Source organism: Prinia subflava, chromosome 11 (genome assembly GCF_021018805.1).
Source record: "Prinia subflava isolate CZ2003 ecotype Zambia chromosome 11, Cam_Psub_1.2, whole genome shotgun sequence".
NCBI lineage: Eukaryota > Metazoa > Chordata > Aves > Passeriformes > Cisticolidae > Prinia > Prinia subflava.
The window spans coordinates 24,623,477-24,645,799 of record NC_086257.1 but is presented as its reverse complement, the minus strand read 5'-3'; the positions used below and the strand labels follow the sequence as shown (position 1 = coordinate 24,645,799).

The 22,323-nt window shown below is 57.7% G+C and overlaps 1 protein-coding gene across 2 annotated transcripts in view; it reads left to right on the top strand.

The window, feature by feature from the left end:
• The first annotated feature begins 1,572 nt into the window (after positions 1-1,572).
• The window catches only part of KCNAB1 (potassium voltage-gated channel subfamily A regulatory beta subunit 1), a 56,058-nt gene continuing 35,307 nt past the window's right edge, over positions 1,573-22,323 (top strand). The window contains exon 1 of one of the 2 annotated variants that reach the window (XM_063408499.1): positions 1,573-2,265. In XM_063408499.1, coding sequence (XP_063264569.1) covers positions 1,994-2,265 — 272 coding nt within the window. In that variant the 5' untranslated portion in view covers positions 1,573-1,993. Of the gene's footprint in view, positions 2,266-17,452; positions 18,170-22,323 lie in introns of those variants that run through there. The other variant, XM_063408500.1, reaches the window with a different exon arrangement.

Here is a 22,323-nt window from a genome sequence, read left to right as displayed (position 1 = left end):
CGACTCTGCGAACCGAGGCTTCCAGTATCAATATTTCACGGCAGCTCTGCTTTCAGGAAATCAATCGTCCTGCAGTTTTTATGAGGCGAGCTGGGCTCTCGTTACGTGCCAGGCTATAGAATCTCCCGGACACGGAATCCGCCGGCGTTCCTGCCTGAGAACCACACCAGGGAACATCCAAAGCACAAAGGCCCCAACACCCCAACAATGCCCCACCGAGGGAGGACAAAGCGCCCGCTCAGTTCACCTCTCCGGGACTGACACCTCCCGAGCCCTGGGCAGCAGCGGGGAACTGCTGTGGTGAGAAGAACGATAAACACGGCAGGCTGAGGAAGCACAGTGTGCCTTTCATGCAGCTCTTTGAGAACTTTATTGGAGTTTCAGTAACCAACTTCCACGTGGAAGCACCTGAAGGATCTTAGGAGGCCTCAGTCCGTGGACGTGCAATATAAACACACATTGATTCCCTGCTCAGGGTTGGTTTAAAGGCTTCTGGGGCTGCTGGAAACCTTTTCCTTCCTGTGAAGCACTTTAAGGATAAACACATTGGATCGGGCACAGAACTAGAATGCCTTAACAACTCGGAGTTTGAGTCATTTTTCCAGAGTTTTGCAAAACTTCCAGTGAATGTTTTAGAGCCATGTCTGCTAAATAGGCTGGATAGCACCAGTTCTTGTTGGAGGTAAATTTTGTAGCACTTATTTCAAAAGGTTGCTGGAAAAGCAGCTAAAGAGGGTTTTTTTGTCCTGTAACCCCTCTGAAAGCACAGCGAGCTGCCGTGTGTGCCTGCAGAGCAGGATGAATCCCTGCCGGGCTCCCAGCACCCCTCACCCAGCGCTGGGTCTGGCTCAGGGGGTCCCCAGGGTGGGGGGATCCCAGACCAGGGGCTGCTGAGAAGGGACCCCACGGCAGCCGGCAGGGACGGAGAAAGGTGAGGATGGGGATCCAAACCCTCCTGGGAGGTGGCAGAGGGTACGGCAGGGCCACCAGGCACGGCTGGGAGCCCGGGAGCCTCGGGATGGATGTTGGGAAGGGGCTGGAGGAGCCTCCAGCCTCGGGGGAGTGCCAGGCTCGGGAGGGAAAACCCTCCTGGTGCCAGACCTGCGGGGAGTGGGGCAGTGGGCAGACCCCGAGCTCCCTTTGCCCTGAACCCAGGGACCCTTCCATCCACCCCCACCCCCGGGAGGCCCTCGGGGCACGGCTCTGCTCTGGGGTGATTGCAGCGCTGTTGAGGCAATGCCTTTCAAATCCCGCTGTCTCTGAGGGGTTTTGCTGTGGCAGCTCTCTGGGCACACGGCTGTGCCCGTGCTCCCGAAGTGGCTGCTGTGATTAGAGCTGTAATCTCTCTATCAGCTTTTACATTTCAGACCGGAGAGCGGAATTAAAGCCCTTCGGGTGTCTGCCCTTTCATACAATTCCCAAACACCCTTTGCTGGGGGGGACTTTGTTCTCATCCTAAGGGTGGCCAAATCCCCAAATCCCTACAGATCCCTTGGAGAACGGGAGCTCCTGCCGGATGGGGCGGCCCGAGGAGCTGCAGGAGGAGGAGGAGGAGGAGGAGGAGGGCAGCGATGGGCACGGGGATGGCCGGGGCCGGCAGGAGCCGCGCTGCGCTGTGCCCGGGCCAGCCCACGTGGGCCAGCGTTCGCCCCCAAGGTGACACGTGTGACTTCACCTCCGATGTCTGCGGCGCCGGGGAGCCGCACGGGTGTTCCAGAAGCCTCCAGCCAGAGCCCTCGTCCGTCCCGGGCCAGCCGAGGCGTGGGGCTGTGCCTGGGATGTTTTGAGGAGTGTCCCCCGGCCGCGGAGCCGCTGGCACATCGCTACAGATGTTCCCGTGAGGAGCTTGCGGCTCTCCTTTCCGCTTAAGCCCCGCACACGCGTCTCTAATTACAGCTTTGTGGCCGGCGTGAGGTTATAGAGGGAGAAAGAGCGCGCCGAAATCACTTCAATGGTTTGAGGCTGAGCGCTCGGCGCCGAGGCAGGAGGAGAAATGCTGGCGGCACGCACGGGGACCGTGGGGGGGAAGAGCGCCGACGACTCCCTGAAGCTGAGGAAGCCGTCGGTGCTGTCCCTGGGCAGCAGGGACAGAGCCCTGAAGAGCTCGGCCGAGAGCAGCAAGGAGGGCCGGGCCCGGGCCGGGCAGCCCCAGCAGCGAGCCCGGCGCCTGGCGCTGCTGCGGGAGCTGGAGATGAACTGGTACCTGCGGGTGTGCGAGCTGTCCCACGAGTACACCATCGCCTACACCACCGGCATGCCCCACAGGTACGTGCCCTGCCCCGGGAGCGCTGCTGGCCGGCGTCGTCGTGACAGTCGTGATAATAACAACAGCAACAACCGCAACAGTAATAATCGCAGCCACAGTAATAATAATAGAAAGGTCTTTGGCTTTGTAAATCTGATTTGTCTGGTTATTCATGCTTTACAGAGCTGAATATCCTGCAAACTTGTCTCTTGGTTCCCATAACTTCTCCAGCACACGCTGTGCGAGGTTGCTGAGCCTTGTTTCCAGTTTGTTCAGGTGGCTGTGGTTTTGTTTGAACAGAGTTGAAAAGTTACTGCTGTGGAGCAGGGGCCGCGTGGGTGGCAGGGAGGGTCCCTGTCCCCCCTCCTGCTCAGCCTGGGAAGGAGCCCCCCGGGAGGGGAGGGGAAACCTGCCCCGGCTGCATCTCTCGCCCCATCGGTCTTAAATGTCGCAGCCTCCAGAATCTGATCTTTCTCCTTTAAAAAAATATAAGGGGATCTTGGTATTAGTGGAAATTAGACGTGCGAGTGTCTAATCTCCTGTGCGGGGTCAGACCCGCGCTGAAATCGGAACCTCCGCAGGAACGGCCCGGGGTGATGCTGTCCCGGGGTGATGCTGCTGCTCCCCGGGGTGATGCTGCTGCCCCGGGGTGATGCTGTCCCGGTCCCGAGGAGCCGCAGCCGGGAGCGCCCCAGGGCGGCTCCGGGACCGGCCAGGGAGGGGAGGCTTCCTGCACCTCGCCCGGAGTTTCCCTTCCCCTCGCCCGGAGTTTCCCTTCCCCTCACTTCGGTGGCAGCCGGGATCCCGGTGAGAATCATCCCGGATCTTCCCTAATCCCAGGCAGGATGGGGATGCCCGCAGTGCCCGGCACAAACCGAGTTCTTGCAGATGTGCTTGGATAAGAAATGAAGTAGAATGTCACGGCAATAAAAATTAGGAATGGGATAAGTGAAAGGAAAAGGAACTAAGGCTGAGAGCAGGAGCATGTGGGTGTTAATGCAGGAATGTTCAAAGCACCTGAAGGGAGCAGGAGGGGTCTGTGGCTGGCAGGGGGCAGATTCTGTGGTTGGCACCCAGGGGCTCGAACAGCTCCACAAAAACAAAGTGCTGGGGAATAACTTCTGGGAGAACTAAGTTTCTGAAGGTGCTGATCCACACAAACCCTGATCCTCCAGCAAAATCCTTGTGTCCAAAAAACTCAGAGGAGCTGGCAGAAATACTTTTTAGTGCTGGTTCACCTTGCATTATGGATGAGCAGGGAGCTGGGGCTGGCAGGAGGTAAAACCAAAGGCAGCTGCAGCAGAGATCACAGGTACAGCCTTGGACTTACACTGCAGGGGGGAAACACCACGGGGCCCTGGGAGGAACAGCCTCGGGGGACAGAGCAGGGACAGCCTTGGGTGTCCTTGGGCTGCAAAGAGCTGGGTTGAAATCCCCCCTGCACCCCCCGTGGGATCAGCACTGTGAGAGCAGGACCCCCATCCTTGGGCAGGACCCTCCTGAGGACACCCAGGGCCACCCATGCCCTGAAGTGACAGTCACACAAGAAGAATAATGGGGTAATCCCACTGTTCCTGCCAAGCTCCCCTCAGTGACATTGAATTATGAGCTTTTCAAATATATTCTGGGGTTGGGATCAGTCTTTCTTTATCTGCTTTGGAAGATTTAAGGATTAGTTGAGTTCATGATACGTCCATCACTTGATTATTTAACTTATTTTTCTAATGTATTTGGGGCTGAAATGGGGTAAGTTTTTAAAATAGAAGTCTCAGACATCTGCCTCAGTGGCATGAACCAGACCTTGGCAGGGCTGTCTGATGTGGCCAGAAAAGGTCACTGGGGCCCTTCTGGGTGTTGCAGGGATGAAGACCACAAAAACCACCCCTGGATTGTTCAAGGCTGGTTGGATGGGGCTTGGAGCACCCTGGGGTGGTGGAAGGTGTCCCTGCTCATGGCAGGGGAGTTTGCAATAAGATGATCTTTAAGGTTCCTTCCAGCACAAACCATTCTGGGAGTCTGTGAGCCAGAACCTTTTTGTTTGCTGTTCAGCAGTGGTAAATCATTGTTAACATCATCATTTAATTCATATGAATTGTCACACCGCGGGAGGCTGCAGATGCTGGGGAAGCTCCCAGGTAAGCCCAGCTCTGAGAGCTCGCAGTGCACTGTGATAAAACAAGATGTTCCAGGGAGTTGCAGAGGAGATGCCTGCAGAGTTCATCTGGCCAGCCCAGAGCCCAAAATACACCCTGTGAGAGAATTTGCCTTGTGTTTATTGGCCTTGGATTGAATCCCAGACAAATATTTCTCATTATCTAAATATAAGACCTGGGGAATGGGGTCAGCACTCTATTCCCACCAGCAGTCCTCACCCCTTGGGGTGCTGGGCCAGGAGAGGTCTCAGCAGATGACCAAGATCCATCCTGGGCATCAATCAAAAGGGGCTGGCTGCAATAATATAAAGAATGTCTGGGAGAGGAACCCCATCCCAGCTCTGGGAGAGGAACCCCATCCCAGCTCTGGGACAGGAACCCCATCCCAGCTCTGGGAGAGGAACCCCTCGGCAGCTGCGGGTTCCTGGTGGGCAGCACAGGAGCTGTTGTGTCCCCAGCCCCGGGCGGTGGCCCCGGTGGCCCCCATGCACATTTACAAGCCCTTGTGTGCCAACATCCCCCTGCCCAGGGCACGGGGCGGGCGGGGGGCCGTGGGCACACAGCTCTGCCCAGGGCTGGCCCGGGCCATGGGGCCACAGCACCGACAGAGAACGGCTGCAGAGGATCCTGCAGCTGCAGAGGATCCTGCGGCTGCAGAGGATCCTGCGGCTGCAGAGGGTCCTGCGGCTGCAGAGGATCCTGCGGCTGCAGAGGGTCCTGCGGCTGCACGGGCTGGCCCTGCAGGACACTGCCCACCCCGGCACGAGCTGCAGGTACGTGGCTGTGACCCCCATGCCAGGGACAAGCCCGGGCACACCTCTGGGGGGGCTGGCAGCAGCTGAGCCCCTTGGCTGCCTTAGTGACTGCTTCAACTTTTCGGAGCACTGTGAGAATTAGGATGAGTTTGAGCAAAGCTGAATGCGTGTGACCTAAAACACTGAATTTGATCTTTCTCTTCTAACAGTAATCACAGAATTGTGGAATGCTTTGGGCTGGGTAAAAATCCATCTCATCCTGCCACAGGCACTAGGACTTTCCACTAGAACAGGTTGCTCCAAGCCCTGTCCAACCTGGCCTGGAGCACTTCCAGGGTGGGGAAAATCACACTGAATTTTCCAGCTCAGGTCCTGAACCCTGAGCCCCTCACCCTCCTCATGGAGCAAGTGGACTGAGAGCCCAAACCCCAGGCTGGGAAATGTGTGGTTTTTGGCTTAGGGGGGGTGTCCAAGGGAAAGGGGGCCATCCATGCGGGACCTGGAACAGCCTGGGGAACGGGGGTTGGCTGGGGATGGTGGGTGAAGAGACATTGGTGGCCTAGTCCAGCAATTGTCACTGCGCTTTGCTTCCAAAGAGGTGACCTTTCAAAGGGTGATGTCCTGTATGGAAAGTCTACAAGTTCTCTCTGCTACTAAGAAAAGCAAATTTTCTTTGGAACGTTTGCTTTCCCAAGAGGTTGATCTTTGCCCGTGGCTAGTGTGAGCTTAAAATTGAAATAAGACACCACGACTGGTATTTCTATGGATCCAGCACAGTTGTGCCCCAGCTTTCACTGCTGTGTGGGGACATTTGGTGACAATGTCCAGGGACAAGTGGGGCTGTGAAAGAGCAGTTTTGGAGTCAGAACCAGGAGAAATGGCAAAGAGTTTTGTGCCACCATGCTGCTGGGCCAGCTGGGGTTAGAGAAAGGGAACTGAGCCCGCAGTGCTGGGGGATGAAATGGGAGAGTGTCCCACGGCAGTGGATCGGCATCCCGGAGATGTGGGGCTGCGAGCAGAGCTGTGGCAGAGTAATCCCGGGCTGGCAGGAGCCCTCTGTCCCTGAGCGAGATCCTCTCCCTCACTGCGGCTTCTGGCCTGGAAACTCACCACCCTTTAATGAGAAATTCCTTTGCTGCTCCTGATGATCCTAACCCCACCCTGCAGTTATGTTTGAAAAGGTCAGTGTCCTTCTCAGGACAGGAAAATCCCCATTTATCTTGTTTCTCTCCAATTCTGCACTTCCCATGCTGTTGGTCCATGCAGACACGATTCAGAACTTGTGCCCTCGCTGAGGAGCACAGGGGTAGTGCTCCCATGGAGGGCTGTGATCCCTGCCTGAAGTGTCCTCCACAGACTGTCCTGGTGCAAGGACACGTCCTGGCCCTGGAACGGGCCAAAGGCGTCACCCACAAGTTGACAGCAGTGCCCATCTCTGTGTTCTGCTGCACCAAAACGTGCTCAGCCTGGGGGAGAAACCTGCAAAGAGCCGGGGCAGAAAATTTCTGTAGGGTTGGATATGGATGCAGAGGGAATTTTAAATCCATAGGAAAATGTAATTAATGAGAGCTTGTGGGGCTGCTGTGGGGCAGCTGGGGTTGCCCAGGGCTGTGGCTCAGGAGCTGCACACACCCTCAGCCACACTCTGCTGTTCCTTGGCTTGGTAAGTGGAGTGTCCCTCATTCAGCAGAGCCATCAGTCGGGGGAAATAAAGCATGTGCCTCATTTCTGTTGAAGCTGATGGATTGGAGCCCCTGCTCCATTTTAAGAGTGTACATTTTTCACAGCTGACAGAATCAGCTGTAACTTACTGTGTTTCCCACGAATCCAGAGATTTATCCTGTGGGAGAGGGCTGGGCAGAGGGCTCTGCTGAGGGTAGGGATGCTCCAGCAGTTCCCACCTGCTGCTTCCACAGGGTTTTTTCTCTTCCAGAAGTACAAGGACTCCTATCTGACAGTGAGCTTGGACGTTCTCTCTTTCTTCTTCTGCCTCCTGGATGTTTCCTTAGCTCTCCATGGGCCCAGTCCAAAGCCAGCACAGTAGAACCTTCTTTTTTATTAAGATTTATTCAATTATGTGTGGGAAGTAATGAATTGTGAACAAGAAACACTTATACTAAACACTTGTAAAGCTGGTTCATTTACAGGCTGATCAGTTCTTCTCCCTTTCATTGCTGCAGCACAGTTCAGCTCTTACAGAAGACCCCAAAGTGCAGCAGTGCGTGAGCTTGGCTCGTTTCTGATGACAACAGAATTTCTCTCAGATGAAACACCATTTACAAAGCAAATTTGGTGTCTCATTATCCAACGAGGTGCTCGTTGCAGAGCTCCTGTCCGTGCACATGTAGCTGTGCTGAGGCTCTGACTGGGAAAGCTCCTGATGTTCTGCCCCTTGCTGATTCCACAGGGTCTGTGAGCAGGGCAGCTGTGCTCAGAGGGCCTGGGGGGAATCTTACAGGAGTAATGTGTCTGCAAGAGCACCCAGGCAGCTCCTGCAAAACATGCTGCTGCCAAATGTTGGGGTGGAGAGTATTTGTGGAGGTTACAGAGCACCGAGGCGCTGCTGGATTAACCCATGCTGCAGCTGGGCTGGGCTTTGCATTCCTGTTTTATCTATTTTATGTCTGCTGAGGTTCTGTTCCAGCAGGGCAAATTCTTCCCACCACCCAGAAATCCCTGCCAAACCCACCTGAGTTGGCTTGGCCTCCTTGGGGTGTCCTGCAGGGAACACCCTGAGTTCCTGCATCCCATCCCTGTCCTCGTTCTGCTGCTTCTGTTGGTTAAGCAACAAATTAAACCCTGGGAATTTAGGATTGTGAAACTTTATGCAGAGGCTGGCCAGCAGGCAGCCCTTTGTAGGATGTTCCCTTTCCTTATCCTTCTCCCTTTCTCCTTCCCCCTTTCCCCCCTGCCCTCTTCCCTTCTCCCTTTCCTGATTGTGGAGCTGGGAGGAGCTGACACCCCAAACCCTTGGCAGTGCTGGCCATGGCATTGCAAAAGGATTCAGAGCCTGGGCTCTGGCAAGCAGAGGGGTCTGAGGGAAGGCATTGCCCCTGCACGGGGTGATTAAACAGGCTTTTGGCTTAGGGAAAAGATGATGGGCAGGGATTACAGATGTGCTTAAATCAGGAACAGCCTGTAGCCACTCACCCACCGTCTCCCACAAGGCAGGAACGGGGGCAGGGGGGAGCAAAGGACATTTTGTCCAACAGGTTTGAGCACAGGAAACCTTTCCCAGCCTCTTGTGATGGAACTGGGGAACTCTCCAACATGGGATTGTTGCAGGCGTAGATGCTGGAAGCTCCAGCAGGTTGAAGATGTTATCAGGTGTCAGCCAAGGCCGTCCAAGGGGTTGAACACCAAGGGGGATTTAACCCCCATCATACAGAGCCGCCTCTTACACCCCTGCAGAAGTACCCCAGAAGAGGGGAATTTGGTAATGATCCCTTTGCCATAGCTGCTGTTCCAGGCTTCCTTAGCGAGGCCCATTTTGTGCATTGAAGCTTTAAAATATCTAATCTTTAGATGGCAAAATATAGGAGGGCTCTTGATGGGGTCCTGTAATCCTGCACTGTAATCCTGTCCTCATCTGCCCTGTCCTGAGTGCTGCTGCATTATATTTATTGGGATATATCTTCCAGCCTTAATGTTTTCCCTATTTCCTGTGCAGATTGATCCACAGAGCTGCATCCAGCTGTGTCCTGTTTTAATAGTCAGTGTCAGGTGTCCTGGGTGGATTTTCAGTCTTTTTTAGTCTGTTCAGACTACACAGCAGCTACCTGGTGCAGCGGTGACAGGACACTTCCCCATGTCTGGCCTTCCCCAGAGCTCAGTTCCTTGGAGTTTGTTATTTCTGTAGGGTTCTCTCCCTGCCCACGGAGGAGCTTTAAGGTCCCTTCCAGCCCAAACCATCCCATGGTGATTCCCTGAAGTCCTCACAGAGCCGTGCACAAGCTCAGGCTCAGCGTGCTGCTACCTCCAGGGTCATTCCCACCCCTTCCCACCTTTCTTTGGAAGTTCCATGCTGCAGGCGCTTGGTTTTGTGGGGAGAACAAAGCAGGCTCTGCCCTCCCCTTCCCCCCGCCGCAGTCAATCCCAGCTGCCCCTCAGCTGCCGCTGCCCAGCAGGAATTTGCACTTTGCTGCTTTTCCCCCGACGTGCAGCTCCTGTGCAGGCCTGGCTGCCAAGCCTGGGCTGGCAGGTGCTGGGCAGGAGCTCCTGCTGGGCCCGCTCCCGCTGCAGCACAGCCGGCGCCTCTCGGGGGGCTCACCCCAGAGCTGGGGTGTTTCTGGGGGTATTTATAGACAGGTTTGAGGGCTGCAGCCTGGGATGAAGGTCAGCCCACGTGGTGCTGGTTAAAGGATGTTTCATCCGGAGTCTTTGGGCTGACTTTGGCATCTGCTGAGAAAGGGATGTTGCCGGATGCTGCACCGACACAAAGTGCTGAGCAGGGCAGTGAATTCGGGAGCAAAACCTCCTCTCGTGGCTTGCAGGTTTATTTCAAGGCTGCCTCCTTTAGGAATGATGATAAATCCAGGCTGTGGCAAGGCTCAGGGCCAGGGGAGAGCAGGTTCTGTGTCACCAGCCTTGGTGCTCTGGCGATGCCGACTGTGTCTGGCATGGCTCAGTGGGCACGGCTCAGGGGGGCACAGCTCAGGGGGGCACGGCTCAGTGGGGCTGTTCTTTGCACCCCTCTTTGAACCAGAACTTGGTGTTTCACAGTCTACGCCAGCCAGAACACTCAGCTGAGATGTGTTTGCACTGCTCTGTGCTTTTCCCCACGCTGGGTTGAGCACCCCTCTGCTTGTGCCTCTGCCGTGGTGTGGGGAGGGCTGTGGGCAGCTGGGGAGGGGGGAGGCTGGATGAAAGGCAGCTTTTCCATGGATAAACCTCCCGTGCAGCCCTGTGACTGCCTGATAAGCCTTTTCTTCCTTGTTTTCAGTGTATTTTCATATTTGCTGGCTTCACCCCTGCACCAGAAAGGCTCCAGAAGGCAGCACAGAGTTTCCATCATTCCAAGGGCACGGTTGCTGTTTTTTCCAGAGGTCTTTGTGGAGAGCAGGAGGATCCGTGGAGAGTCCCCGGGGCAGGCTGAGCTCCTGGGGGAGCTTCTCCCTGCGCTCCTGCTGCTGCTGGGCTGAGAGTTCTCCCCCGGCCCTCAGTTTCCCACCCCAGCTGGGGAGATGAAACCATTTTTCACTGCAGAAAAAGACACAATCTGTAGATTGCAGGAGTAATTATTCATTTCCCCTGAGGGCCTAATGAGCAGTTATGCATTTGGCAGTAAGTAATGATCCTCTTGCAAATCTTTTTGTTAATTAAATGGGCGCCGTTCCAGTGCAAAAGTGGTTGTTCAATGCTTGGATGTGCCCAGAGATCAGGGACTGCTTGCCCGGCCAGCACTGGCCTGGGAAATGCAGAAATCCTTGGCTTGGAAGTGCTTGGCTGTGGCTGGAGGTCACCTGAAGACTTACAGGGCCCTGCCACTGATTTACTCAAATGACATTGTCCCATCCCTGGCAGTGTCCAGGGCCAGGCTGAATGGGGATTGGGACAGTGCGAGGTGTCCCTGCCATGGCAGGGGTGGCACTGGATGGGATTTAAGGTCCTTTCCAACCCAAACCATTCCATGACATTGTTCTGCTCTGACGTACATTGTGCTCTTGCCTCATGGGCCAAAAAAAAAAAAGTAAAAAAAAGTTAAAAGCCTTTGCAGAGAATTCTAGAAGTGAAAAGAGCAAAGGCAGATTCTGGAGCTGAAGAGTCGCCGCGGGCCTGGCTCCTGGCTGGCAGCAGTGCTGTGCCTGCACCTGCTCAGGTGAAAAGCAGATTCCAGAGGCCCTGAAATGCTGATTTTTAACCAGCAGTGTGGGCTGGTAACGAGAGGCAGAGCAAGTGCTGACACAGCGGGTTTTGCCAGTCCCTCCCCGAAGAGCCTGGCAGAGGGAAAGGATCCATGAAAATTAATGGGGCTGACGATTGTTCCCTGGTAATCTGCTGGATTCCAGCAAACGCCATTGTCCTGGGTGATGTGCTAATTCTCCTCAGCGATTAATTCCAGCGGATGCCTCATTCTTTTGGGATGCTGGTCGGGGTGGGGTTTTTCCTCGGGAGCAGGGAGGAAGGTCTTGTGCTGGCTTTGCTGGGATTCGCACCCCGTGTCACTCACGTTAATAATCAGAAATGGTGTTGCAGCTGGAAGAGAGACTCTCAGGAGAAGAGTTAAAATTCTTCTTCAAAAAATGCTATTTGGGAAGGTGATATTTTTAATAGTGCTTATTATGCAGTGGTGACTTATATAAGATAATGACTGATGGAGACACTTGGCTTTCTCGCAGTTGCTCACAGAGGGGCCAAGTCCCTCTGTTGGCTGTAGGAGGAGGTGAAAACTGAGGGCGCCAGGGGAGGGGGAAGTTTTCTGAAGGGATGTTAATTGGAAAAGAGTTTCCCATGCAGCGCAGTCTGCTGTAGCTGATCTCTGTGCTGACCCTGCCAGTTTGTCTCAAAGTCAGAAGTTACTGCTCCACAATTGCTCCCCCGTCTGTCCCAGGACAGGACAGCCCGGAGCTGTGTTTGTCACGCAGATCCAAACCCAACACCTCGGCAGCATTCCTCCTCAAACTCATTTACAGCTCTGAGCTGTTCAGGCGATGCTCGGGTGAGATTCGATGCGTGTGGGTAACACGGCAATGTTCATGATTGCCTCAAATCTGCTGTTCAACAAGCACAGCCCAGCTGGAAGAACACGGCTTGGGCTGGGCCTTGTTTGGAATTCATTTACCCATCAGGTGATGCGGAGCACACGGGGAAATCTGCATTTTGTGTATGTAGAACACGGGTACGGCAGAAGGGAAACTCATTTCTTGGCCACGAGCTGGCACAACAGCCCCGAGTGCCTGAGGGTGCTGCTGCCGCTGCCGGGGAGGCTCCTGTGCCTGGGATGGATGCTCAGTGACTGGATACCATGTCAGGGGCTCCCAGGGGGAATAAAACACAAAACCCTCCTGTACTGTGTGCACTGGAGCCTCGTGCAGCTCTAAGTGTTTTAATCATATTTAACCACAGAATCGCAGAGTGGCTTGAGCTGGAAGAGACCTTAAAGACCATTAAGTGCTCAGTGTAGCACGATACATTAATATAATGGTGACTTCTGGAGCCCTTCATGTGAGGCACTGGCTGGCAGTCAGCTGAGAAATGGAATAGATAGCATGGAAAAATTAAATTACCTGCTCTGGAGCAGGGATCCAGGAGCTAATGGGCAGCAGGCACCGAGGGGGGTTGTTCTTTCCACGGGAGCAGCGGCAGATTAATTGGTCTGGGAGTCTGGTGAGTCCCACCCTCCGTGTCAGACACTGAGAGCGAGCTCCGGGCTGCTCCCAGCCTCGATTCTTTCCTGTTGTATCCCATTATTTATTTGATGTTGCCCGTGCAGGGCTCCTCGGGGCTCGCTGCGGCCGGGGGTACCCGGGGTGCTCCCACACCCGGGGGGGGCTGGCCTCGGACCCCCGGGGGGATCGGGGATTCGACGGGAATTGTCCAGGAATTTCGAGCAGCCCAGGATCCCAGCCTGGTTTGGGTTGGGAGGGACCCACCCAGTGGCACCGTGCCATGGCAGGGACACGTCCCCCTGTCCCGGGGAGCTCCATTCCCGGCCGGGGGCGCGGCCGGGGGCGCTGCCGGGGGTGCAGGGCAGCCGCATCTCCTCCGGAGCTGCGTTTGTGGGAGCCCAGCCCCATCCTAGCCCGGGCTGGCACAGCAGGGGCCTCGGGGGCTCCCGCACTGCCAGGTTCGGCCCGTTCCGGCCGGATGGAGCCCCCGGGAGTGACAGAACTCCCGTGGCATCACAGGAGCCCGGGCTGGGCACTGCCCCCAGCCTGGCTCAAAACCTGCCGGAACGACGCCTTTTAACTAAAAACCATTTAATGGGAATTCTGATCAGTTTTCCTCAAGTGCAATTACAAATGCAAATGGAGTTTTTGATGTGAAAGCAGCGGAAGTGTGATGGCTGTGGGCTCGATAAGCGCCAGCTTTTGTTCTGCAGCTCATTTCCTCGCCCAGCTTTCAGCAGTGTTATCAAAAAGAGCCATTCCCGGCGGCTTTAGCTACACCCCGAAGAGCCGCACATCCCCGCGGGTCCGGTGCCGCCGCTGCCGGCGGGACCCCTCCTCTGAGCGGCTGGAGCGGCTCGGCCGGGCTCGTAATTGGGATTAATCCCAGGGAATCCCTGCTGGGAGCTGCCTCCCCGCCCCGGCGCTCCGGGGGCAGCGCTCCTTATCTCACCGTGTCCGTGTCAGCCCCATTGCGGGAGATGCAAGGAGCCATCCCGGGAATTATCCCAGCGGGAAAGCTGTGCCCGAGGGGCTCTGGGCACGGAGGGGCTGGCACAGCCACGAGCATGGGCAGCACCGCTCTCAGGGCCCGGGGAAACTTCCCTGGGGACAGAACCACAACGGGAATTGCCCTGAGCACATCCTGCTGCCTGGGCAGAGCTCGGGGAGGCTGGAAATCAGGGATTGAGGATCATCCTGGGAAGGCTGGAAATCAGGGATTGGGAATGATCCTGGGGAGGCTGGAAATCAGGGATTGGGGATCACCCTGGGGAAACCAGCCCTGGAGAGAGGCTGCTGCGGGCAGTGGCTGGGCTGGGCTGGGGAATGTGCCTCTGGGGCTCTGGACAGAATGTGAGGGCTGTAGCCAGGTCTGGGCTGTTGGATAAAATAAAGAAAGGTCTTTTGTTGGGTGGAAAAGGTCCAAGGGCTCCGATTTTGGGGTAGGATCCTGTCCGTGTGGCACTGCCAGCAGCGTTTTCAGTGCTGCCATGCAATCTCCTGAGGTCTGGCCCATCCAAGGGCACTGCATGGAGTCTCACTGAGCGTCTGTCTGAGTGTCCAGTATGGTTAAAGCTCTCTTCATGAAGGCTGAAACTGTATTTTTGACGTGTCTCCAGCCTGGAAGCACTGACTGTTCCATCCTGCTGCATCTCCCTGCTCCTGGAGCTGCTCTGGCCGTGGGGAGGGCAGGACCCTGCAGCACTGGGAGCAGAGGGAACGCTGCTAACATTGATCACAGAGTCCCAGGATGGTTTGGGTTGGAAGAGACCTTATTGTCCACCTTGTGCCACCTCCTGCCATGGGCAGGGACACCTCCCACTGTGCCAGGCTGCTCCCAGCCCTGTCCAGCCTGGCCTTGGGCACTGCCAGGGATCCAGGGGCAGCCACTGCCTCTGTCGTGGGCACTGCTGCAGGTTTGCTGCTAAATTCAGTGGTTGTCTTCTCTGGGCATGGAGGAATTTCAGTTAAAGAGCTCAGACAGGCTGGGTTGGCATCTTTACTGTGACCTGGGCTGCTGCAATCACAATTGGTGTGGCTGGAGGGGGCCTTAAAGACCACCCAGTCCCAAGGCCCTGCCGTGGCAGGGAGGGTGAGCAGCCCGTGACTGCAGCCACCAGAAGCACAAAATCTCCAGCCAGACTTGGTGCTGTATTTCAGAGGAGCTCCACTACAAGGTAAAATTTAGAAAAGGAAGGAGCCATCAGCATGCTCAGCTCTGGCTGTGCTGGGCCAGAGCTGCAGCAGCTCACCCAGCAGGTTTCACCCAGCCCAGACTGCAGGACCTTGACTCATGTTCATATTTTGGGCTGCAGAAGCCTCTTTCCACCTCTGGCTGCACCAGAGCCGTGCTGCCGGCTGGCCCTGGAGCAGAATCCCTGCAGGAGCTCAGGGAAGGGCTCCTCCCTCACCCCCCGTTCTGTGCCCGGCCCCACGGCCCTTTCCAGCCCCCACAGGGATCCCACTGGGGCTGCAGAAAGCATTTTGGCTTTTTGGAGGTTTCCATCCCGCCCCTGCAGGGTGCTGTGCACGGGGACAGCTCTGGGTGTTTGTTCTGGGGACAGCTGGGGACAGCTCTGGGTGTGTGTTCTGGTGCCCTGCCCCACAGCCCCTGCTCGCCCTGGCTCTTGATTTGGTCCCCAGGGTGGCTGCAGTGGCTCCGGGGCTAGGGAGGGGTCACAGGGTGGTCACAAGTATCTGTGCTAAAGCACATTTGCTTGATGAAGCGTTTGAGCAAGTTATTTAATGAGGGATTGTTGTCTTGCTCGGGGAGAAAAGGCACGTGGGCATCTTGTGACAGTGATTTGATGGCACTGAGGTGTCACAGGGAGCCTGGGCACGGGCTGGTGGCCCAGTCCTCTGCCAGGGTTGTCACGTACCTCCTCTTCTATAAGCTCAGGATTTTCATCATGCAGAATTATGTTACTCCAACGTTTTGCTCTAGAAGTGATTATCTTGCTCAGGGAAATGAAATAAATCCCATATTTAAATAGATATTCTGTGGAGAGGCTGTAACCCCTCCCAAGCTAAGCAGCTTGAGGTAGGATGCTCTGTGGGATGTGCCAGTGACTGTCGTGACTGTCCCTTTCTGTCCCCTTCCCTGGCCCTCCCCTGGTACCCCAGGGCATGGGCAGACCTGGCAGTGGTGACCAGGACTTGGTGACAGTGACCTGGGCTCGTCCCCAGGGCCAAGCCACAGCACTTGGCAGACCTGGCTGCACTGGGAACTCTCCAGAGATGTCCAGGATGAGGTAAAACACACCCTGGACTGCCTGAGCCCAGTGAGGGGGTGTGAGGGGAATATTTCCCGGTTTGTCAGCCCTGCTCTGTGCTCTGGAACACAGCTGGGCTCCAAAGCCAAGTGGGTTTGCTCCAGCTGCACCCCCAGTCCCAGGGAGGCCCTGAGGGTGTCCTGGGTGTGAGGGGCACCTTGGGGTCAGTGGCCCCACGGCTTGTGCCCCCCGATGCCCACTCTGCTGGGTTTGCTGGTGGTCTGCAATGCCGACTCACTGATGAGGGCTCTGCAAGCTCTCGCGGGGGTCCTGCTCCCCCCATCCCTGCTGGAGGGTGGGCGCAAGGACACCGCTCACAGCCGGGAGTTCGTGGGTCTGCTGCGTGATTAACTGCTAATCCTCTTTGGCAAAATATCGTACAGTAGCTGTCTTTGCTCGGATTTAGTCTTTCCATCCTCAAAGGGATGTGCTGGGTACCTGTTAACGAGCCATCAGGAGAGGGGCAGCAGCCACATCCGCAAAGCTGTCCCTGTCCCGGGTGGGGGTGGCCTTGGGTGGCGGCCCCCAGCCGCTCCCACACGCCCCCTCCTCAGCAGGACGGAGGGGGACACACCTCAAAGCTCTGTCACCCCGAGCTCAGACAGGGATTTATCACCCCCGGCACCCCCAGCCCACCCTGCCACCCTCCCGTGCCACCTCTGCGTGCCTCGGGCAGGGGGCTCGGCCTGGGAGCTGCTCCCACCCGCAGGACGGGTCTGGAGCCTGGCAGTGAGCGGGGGGTGGGCACAGGAGCCACCCCCTCACCGCGGATCCCCGGGCAGCCTGGGGCAGATGTGGGGCTGGGGTCTGGGGAGCCCCTCTGGACCACTCCCCGTGGCCTGTGCTGGGCGGGAAAGGGACCACGGGTGGCCCTGCCCTCGCCCACCTGCCCTGCCACCCACGGGCACTCTCTGCCGTGGGGCTGCACCCACGGGCACCCACTGCCTGTCCCTCCCCAGGGCCACTCTGCTGGTGACACTGACGGATGGGGGTCCTGGGGGGCTCCAAACCCGGCCACCCTCCTGTGAGCAGCTCCCTGGCCTGGGGGACCCCCGGTGCCCAAAGCCCCCGCCCCGGCACAGGCGGCACAGGACAGTGTGGGGATGGGATGGGATGGGATGGGATGGGATGGGATGGGATGGGATGGGATGGGATGGGATGGGATGGGATGGGATGGGATGGGATGGGATGGGATGAGGATGGGGATGGGGATGGGATGGGGATGGGATGGGGATGGGTTGGTCCGCTAAGGGACGGGGATGGTTTTGTTTCAAAGCCTTTGCGCTGCGGCTTATTCCGCTGGCGATGCTGGGGGAGCAGGATTAACCCTGGCCCTGCTGCGAGCCGGGGGCTGCGGGCGGCGGCTCCGGGTGCCAGGAACACGGGATTAACGTGTTAACTCCCTCACACACCGGAGCACGGCGATCTTCCTCCCCCTCCCCACCCCCCCTTTTTTTCCTTTCCCCCGTAATTAACCCATTTTGACACCGAATTGCTGCCCGCTGTAGAGGACCTCTCAGCGATGCCGGCAGCGATTTTTCCGGGCGGATCTGCCTGATCCGCCTGCCTTCCCTGCGAGCACAAAGGAGGCCCGTGGTTCGCATCCTCCCCATCCTCCCCATCCTGCCCATCGCTCCCGCAGGCTCTGGCGGGGGATCCCGCGGCCGCTGCGGAGCCGCTGCCAGCGCTCGGCGGGCTGCCATGGGTGGGAGGTAGCGCTGCTGCGCCTGGGCGAAGGACACCGATGGATGCTGCCGCTCCTTAGGGACGCCTGGCGAGGGACGGGGCTCGGCTGTGCCTGCTCAGCACTTGGCGCTCCAGCGGCGCCGGAGCCAGCGCTCGCAGGATGCCCGCAGTGATTTAAAACCGGCGGCCGGGAGCCTGCGGCGAGACAGAGCGGCTGCGGAGCGATCACCATGAGGGAGCGGCGCTCCGGGAGCACCTGACTGGATGGATGCTTCTGGCTGAGCAGCAGCATCGCCGCGGAGAGCCCGGAGTGAGCCCCGAGCCGCCGGCGCGGTTGCCGTGGCAAGTTCGCGTTCGTCTGCCGGCGGCAGCGCGGGGACGCGGCGCGGCTCTCCCGGAGCCCCCGGCGCTCGGGGAGTCCCAGGTCGGGGGTCTGCCGGCCGTGCTGGGCAGCTGCAGCCCCTGCGGGGCCGGGGGTCCGCCCGCCGCCCGGCCGGGGCACCGCGGGCGCGATGCAAGTGTCCATCGCCTGCACAGACCACAACTTGAAGAGAAATGGTGAGGACCGGCTCATCAGCAAGCAGAACACCACGACCCCGAACGTAGTGAATGCAGCCCGGGCGAAATTCCGGACAGTGGCTATTATCGCTCGCAGTTTGGGGACATTTACCCCGCAGCACCACATTTCATTAAAAGAATCCACCGCAAAGCAAACGGGCATGAAATATAGGTATGGGCACGGTCTCGGTCTTTGTTCCCTTGCAGTGTAATCGCTCTTGACTTTGCCTGCCTGGATGCACCTGGTTTTGCAGAGGAGCTCTCTCCTCGGGTTATTAATAGATTTTTAAACTTGGGAAGCTTTGGGGTGTTTATGGTTTTGCAGGCGGATGTATTTGTGATTTTATACCCAAACCCCACTTGCTCGGGCAGATTCCATGCAGCGTTGTGAATTTGTGACAGCGGTGCTAAGATGGTTCCTGTTAAGTGTTAGTGTAACTAATATCGGTGCTAATGAGCAGAAAGATCAATTAGCAAAGCCTGCTTGGGGCTGGACAGGGAAAGTTGGTTTGCGGTGTGCTGTGTGGAGCAGAGGCGTCTGCCGTGGGTACCAACCCACCGCGGGGGCGGCTCACGGACTTCTCACCTGGTTCACTCGGGGAAGATGAGATCAAAGCCAATTTTAGGCAAATGCAGAAAACAAAATCTCAGGCGTCCTTATGGAATGCCTCCTGCCTCTCACAGGTTTTTATTCCTCCTAACCCAGGCAGGAAAAATAAGGCTGTGAGTTTGGTCTGAAGTGCTCGGTGTGGGCAGCTGATCAGCTTCTCTGTCCTGCCTTTGGCTGCAGGCGAGAAGGGTGTGTGTGCCTTTGGTGTTCGCCTGGTCAGGGTGTCCCTCTCAGCCACCGATGGGGATGTTCAGACTGGAAGAAGGGGACAGCCTGGGATCTCTGTACCCTGTGCCCCAGGTGGAGCCGCTGCTGGCAGAGGCAGCTGGCACAGGAGGGCTCCTGGGCAGGCTGAGGGGCGTGGGGCTCCAGGCAGCTTTATCCTGCTGGCTCCCAGCCCGAGGGACACCAGCCGGGGCTCCTGTGCCCCCAGACCCGCCCAGGGGAGCTGCAGGATGCAGTTTTGTGTTAATGCTGGGTTTGAGGTCCTGGGACGGCTGCAAAGCAGCTCTGGGATCCAGGCGTGGTGCAGGCAGTGCAGGGCAATCCTGCAGCTTGGAAAACGTCAGTGTTAACTCTCCAGGAGCTGCACACACTGAGAGCAGTGGGGATGGGGTGCTCAGACGTAATTTTCTGTGGTTTGCTTGCATGGCTGATCAATGACAGGGAGTGGAAGCCTGGCCTTTCCAGGCGCTTGTCCCTGTCCTTCACCGTGACCAACTTTCAGCAGGGACGTTGCATCCTCCTGGCGTGGTGATGGCAGCAGAAGTCCTCAGGGAGCCTGAGGCCGGGGCAGAACTGCTGGTTAATAAATGTCTCTGGAGCCAGCTCCCAGCTGGGGTTGGCATGGCAAGGGCAGTGCCCGGAGTGGTCCTGGCAGGGGCAGTGTCCAGGGGGATCCTGGCAGGGGCAGTGTCCAGGGGGATCCTGGCAGGGGCAGTGTCCAGGGGGATCCTGGCAGGGGCAGTGCCCAGGGGGATCCTGGCTCCCGGGCACTGCAGTCTGGCCCTGGCCGTGGAGAGGGCAGGGTTTGGGCCACAGCAGTGGGTCTTGTCCGAAGACAGGACACACAATCTGGCCTCTGACCCCTCTGGCAGTGCCATCCAAGCCATCATGCCTCAGTTTCCCCATAAGCTCATTTGTGGGAGCCAAGTCTTTGATGGTGTCCCTCAGAGCCAGGACCTGTTCCCAGGCCGTGCCCATGGGGTGTCCCTCAGGCCTCGTTCCCGAGCCCAGGAACATGGGGCACTGTGTGCTATCTGCCAGCAGGTATCCCCTGATTTCCCGGGGCTCCCAGCGCTCTCTCCCTGGGTACCAAAGCCCCAGGAAATCGCAGTTCCTCACTCCTGTGAGTCCTCTCTGCCGTGTTCCTGGTGAGGTTTGTGTTCTGGTGAGGTTTGTGTTCCTGGGTAAGGTTTGTGTTCCTGGGTAAGGTTTGTGTTCCTGGTGAGGTTTGTGTTCCTGGGTGAGGTTTGTGTTCCTGGTGAGGTTTGTGTTCTGGTGAGGTTTGTGTTCCTGGTGAGGTTTGTGTTCCTGGGAAAGGTTTGTGTTCCTGGTGAGGTTTGTGTTCTGGTGAGGTTTGGAGAGTGGATTGGATTGTCCCGCTGGAGTTCTCCCGGCCCCGTCTGCCCCGGGCCGGGAGCTGCACCAGGAATAGCAGCTCATTGGCGACAAGGCTGAGGTTTTATCTTTATGACTAATCTGTGTTCCTGCTCGCGAATCTCCCTGTGTGCAGAGCTGGTTTCTCCCCCAGAGAAGCAGCGCAGGGGATTTTGGAAGAGCTGAGGAGCCCTCGGGCCAAGTGTTGATAATCTTTGGGTGGGGAAGCGTCTTCCAACCGAGGGGCTGGAATTCCGTGTTCGCCACGGGCCCGATTCCTCAGCCTGGGGGAAACCCAAAGCCAGACGCTTTTCCCAGCAATAATTCTGCAAACTCCTCAGCTCCCTCTCGTTTGAAGCTGAAGTCCTTCCCAATTCATTTTCTGCCTGAATTGTGTCCTTGATGCTGAGCTCTGCAGCGTGAGCTGCTCCAAATGCCAGCACAGCCAGGCTGGCCCTCGATTCACACTAAAAATACCGAGAGAGCCGCCCCCTGCGCCCCCGAGCGCTGCCGCCGCCCCCGCGGCAGGGCCGGGCAGGGGCAGGGATGGGAAGGGCTGGGCCGGGATGGGCTGGGCTGGGCAGGGATGGGCAGGGCTGGGCAGGGCTGGGCAGGGATGGGGCCGGGCAGGGCCGGGCCGGGCAGGGCAGGGATGGGCAGGGATGGGGCAGGGCAGGGCAGGGCTGCCCCGCGCTCCCGCTCCGCTCCCGGGGTGCTCCCGGGCCCGGCTGCCTCCCCCGGCTGCCAGGCGCTCCCGATCCGCTGCGATTATGTAAAGGGAGAGACAGCGACTACGCCTGTGACAGGGGTGGGGGCGGGAGAGGAGCCAGCTCGGGGGCTTGTCACCAAGTGACATGTTTCTGGCCCCGCTCCAGCTCAGGGACTGAATTGGAATATGAAAGGCAAAAGTTTACGGGAATAAAGGCGGTCGCCGAGAAACAGCTGCGAATACGAGGACTCAGGTGCGTCCCCGCGGCGCTCACCTGAGCAAACCTCGGCTCTGCCTTTGCTAAACGAGTTTTACGTTTGGCACCTTCCCCGGCCGGAGCCGGACGGGACCCCCAGACACGGCCGCCGGCACAGCCCCGCTGCCCCCTCCTGCGGAAGGCGAACGGGCAGGGGGCTGCTCTCTTTTATCCTTTCTAATGCTCCACTTCAGACCCACTGGGAGCCTGCCCACATGCTCGGGGGTATATCTGGGATCACTTCAAGCCTTTCTTTGAAAATGGTGTAGTTGCAGTGCTTGGCTTGGGAAATCGCAATCTGCCGCACCGCTGCTGGAACAAAGGACGTGGCTTTGCTCCCCCAGACGATGCCCAGCGGCAGCAGGGACGGCAGCCCGGCTCTGGGCCGTGGAGAGGTCACAGCCCAGGCTCTCCTCTCTCCTAATTTGCCGTATCTGCCCTAAAATTCTTTTCAATAAAACGGATCCAGCCCTGATGCTGGTGCTGGGGCTGTTTGGGATGTGGTGCTGCTACCGCAGGGAGCAACTTCTCAGAGTGAGACTGGCAGCAGCCTTGCTGCTCCCAGACCTTGAATTACAGAGCAGGAGGTTTTTACAGTGGGACTGATGATGCCTTTGCCATGGTCTTTAAGGTCCCTTGCAGCCCAAGTCACTCTAGAATTCCCAAATTCTTTGATACCGGCCCCTTTTCATCACAGCTGCAGTGGTGTAAAGCCTTGCCCAGAGTGCCCCATCTCCCCAGGAGCCTGCTCCGTGCCCAGCATGTGCCCAGAGCTGAGCTGTGCCAAGAGCTGGGCTGTGCCCAGAGCTGGGCTCTGCCAGCTGGGATGGGAGCTGAGATATGTTGGGATCTGGGATGTGATGGGAGCTGGGATGTGCTGGAGCTTGGCTGTGCCCAGAGCTGGGCTGTGCCAACTGGGATGTGTTAGGAGCTGGGATGTGCTGGAGCTGGGATGTGCCCAAGCTGGCCTGTGCTGGAGCTGGGATGTGCCCGAGCTGGGATGTGCTGGAGCTGGACTGTGCTGGAGCTGGGCTGTGCCTGCAGCTGGGATATGATGGGAGCTGAGATGTGCTGGATCTGGGATGTGATGGGATCTGGGATGTGCTGGAGCTGGGATGTGCCCGAGCTGGGCTGTGCCTGCAGCTGGGATAT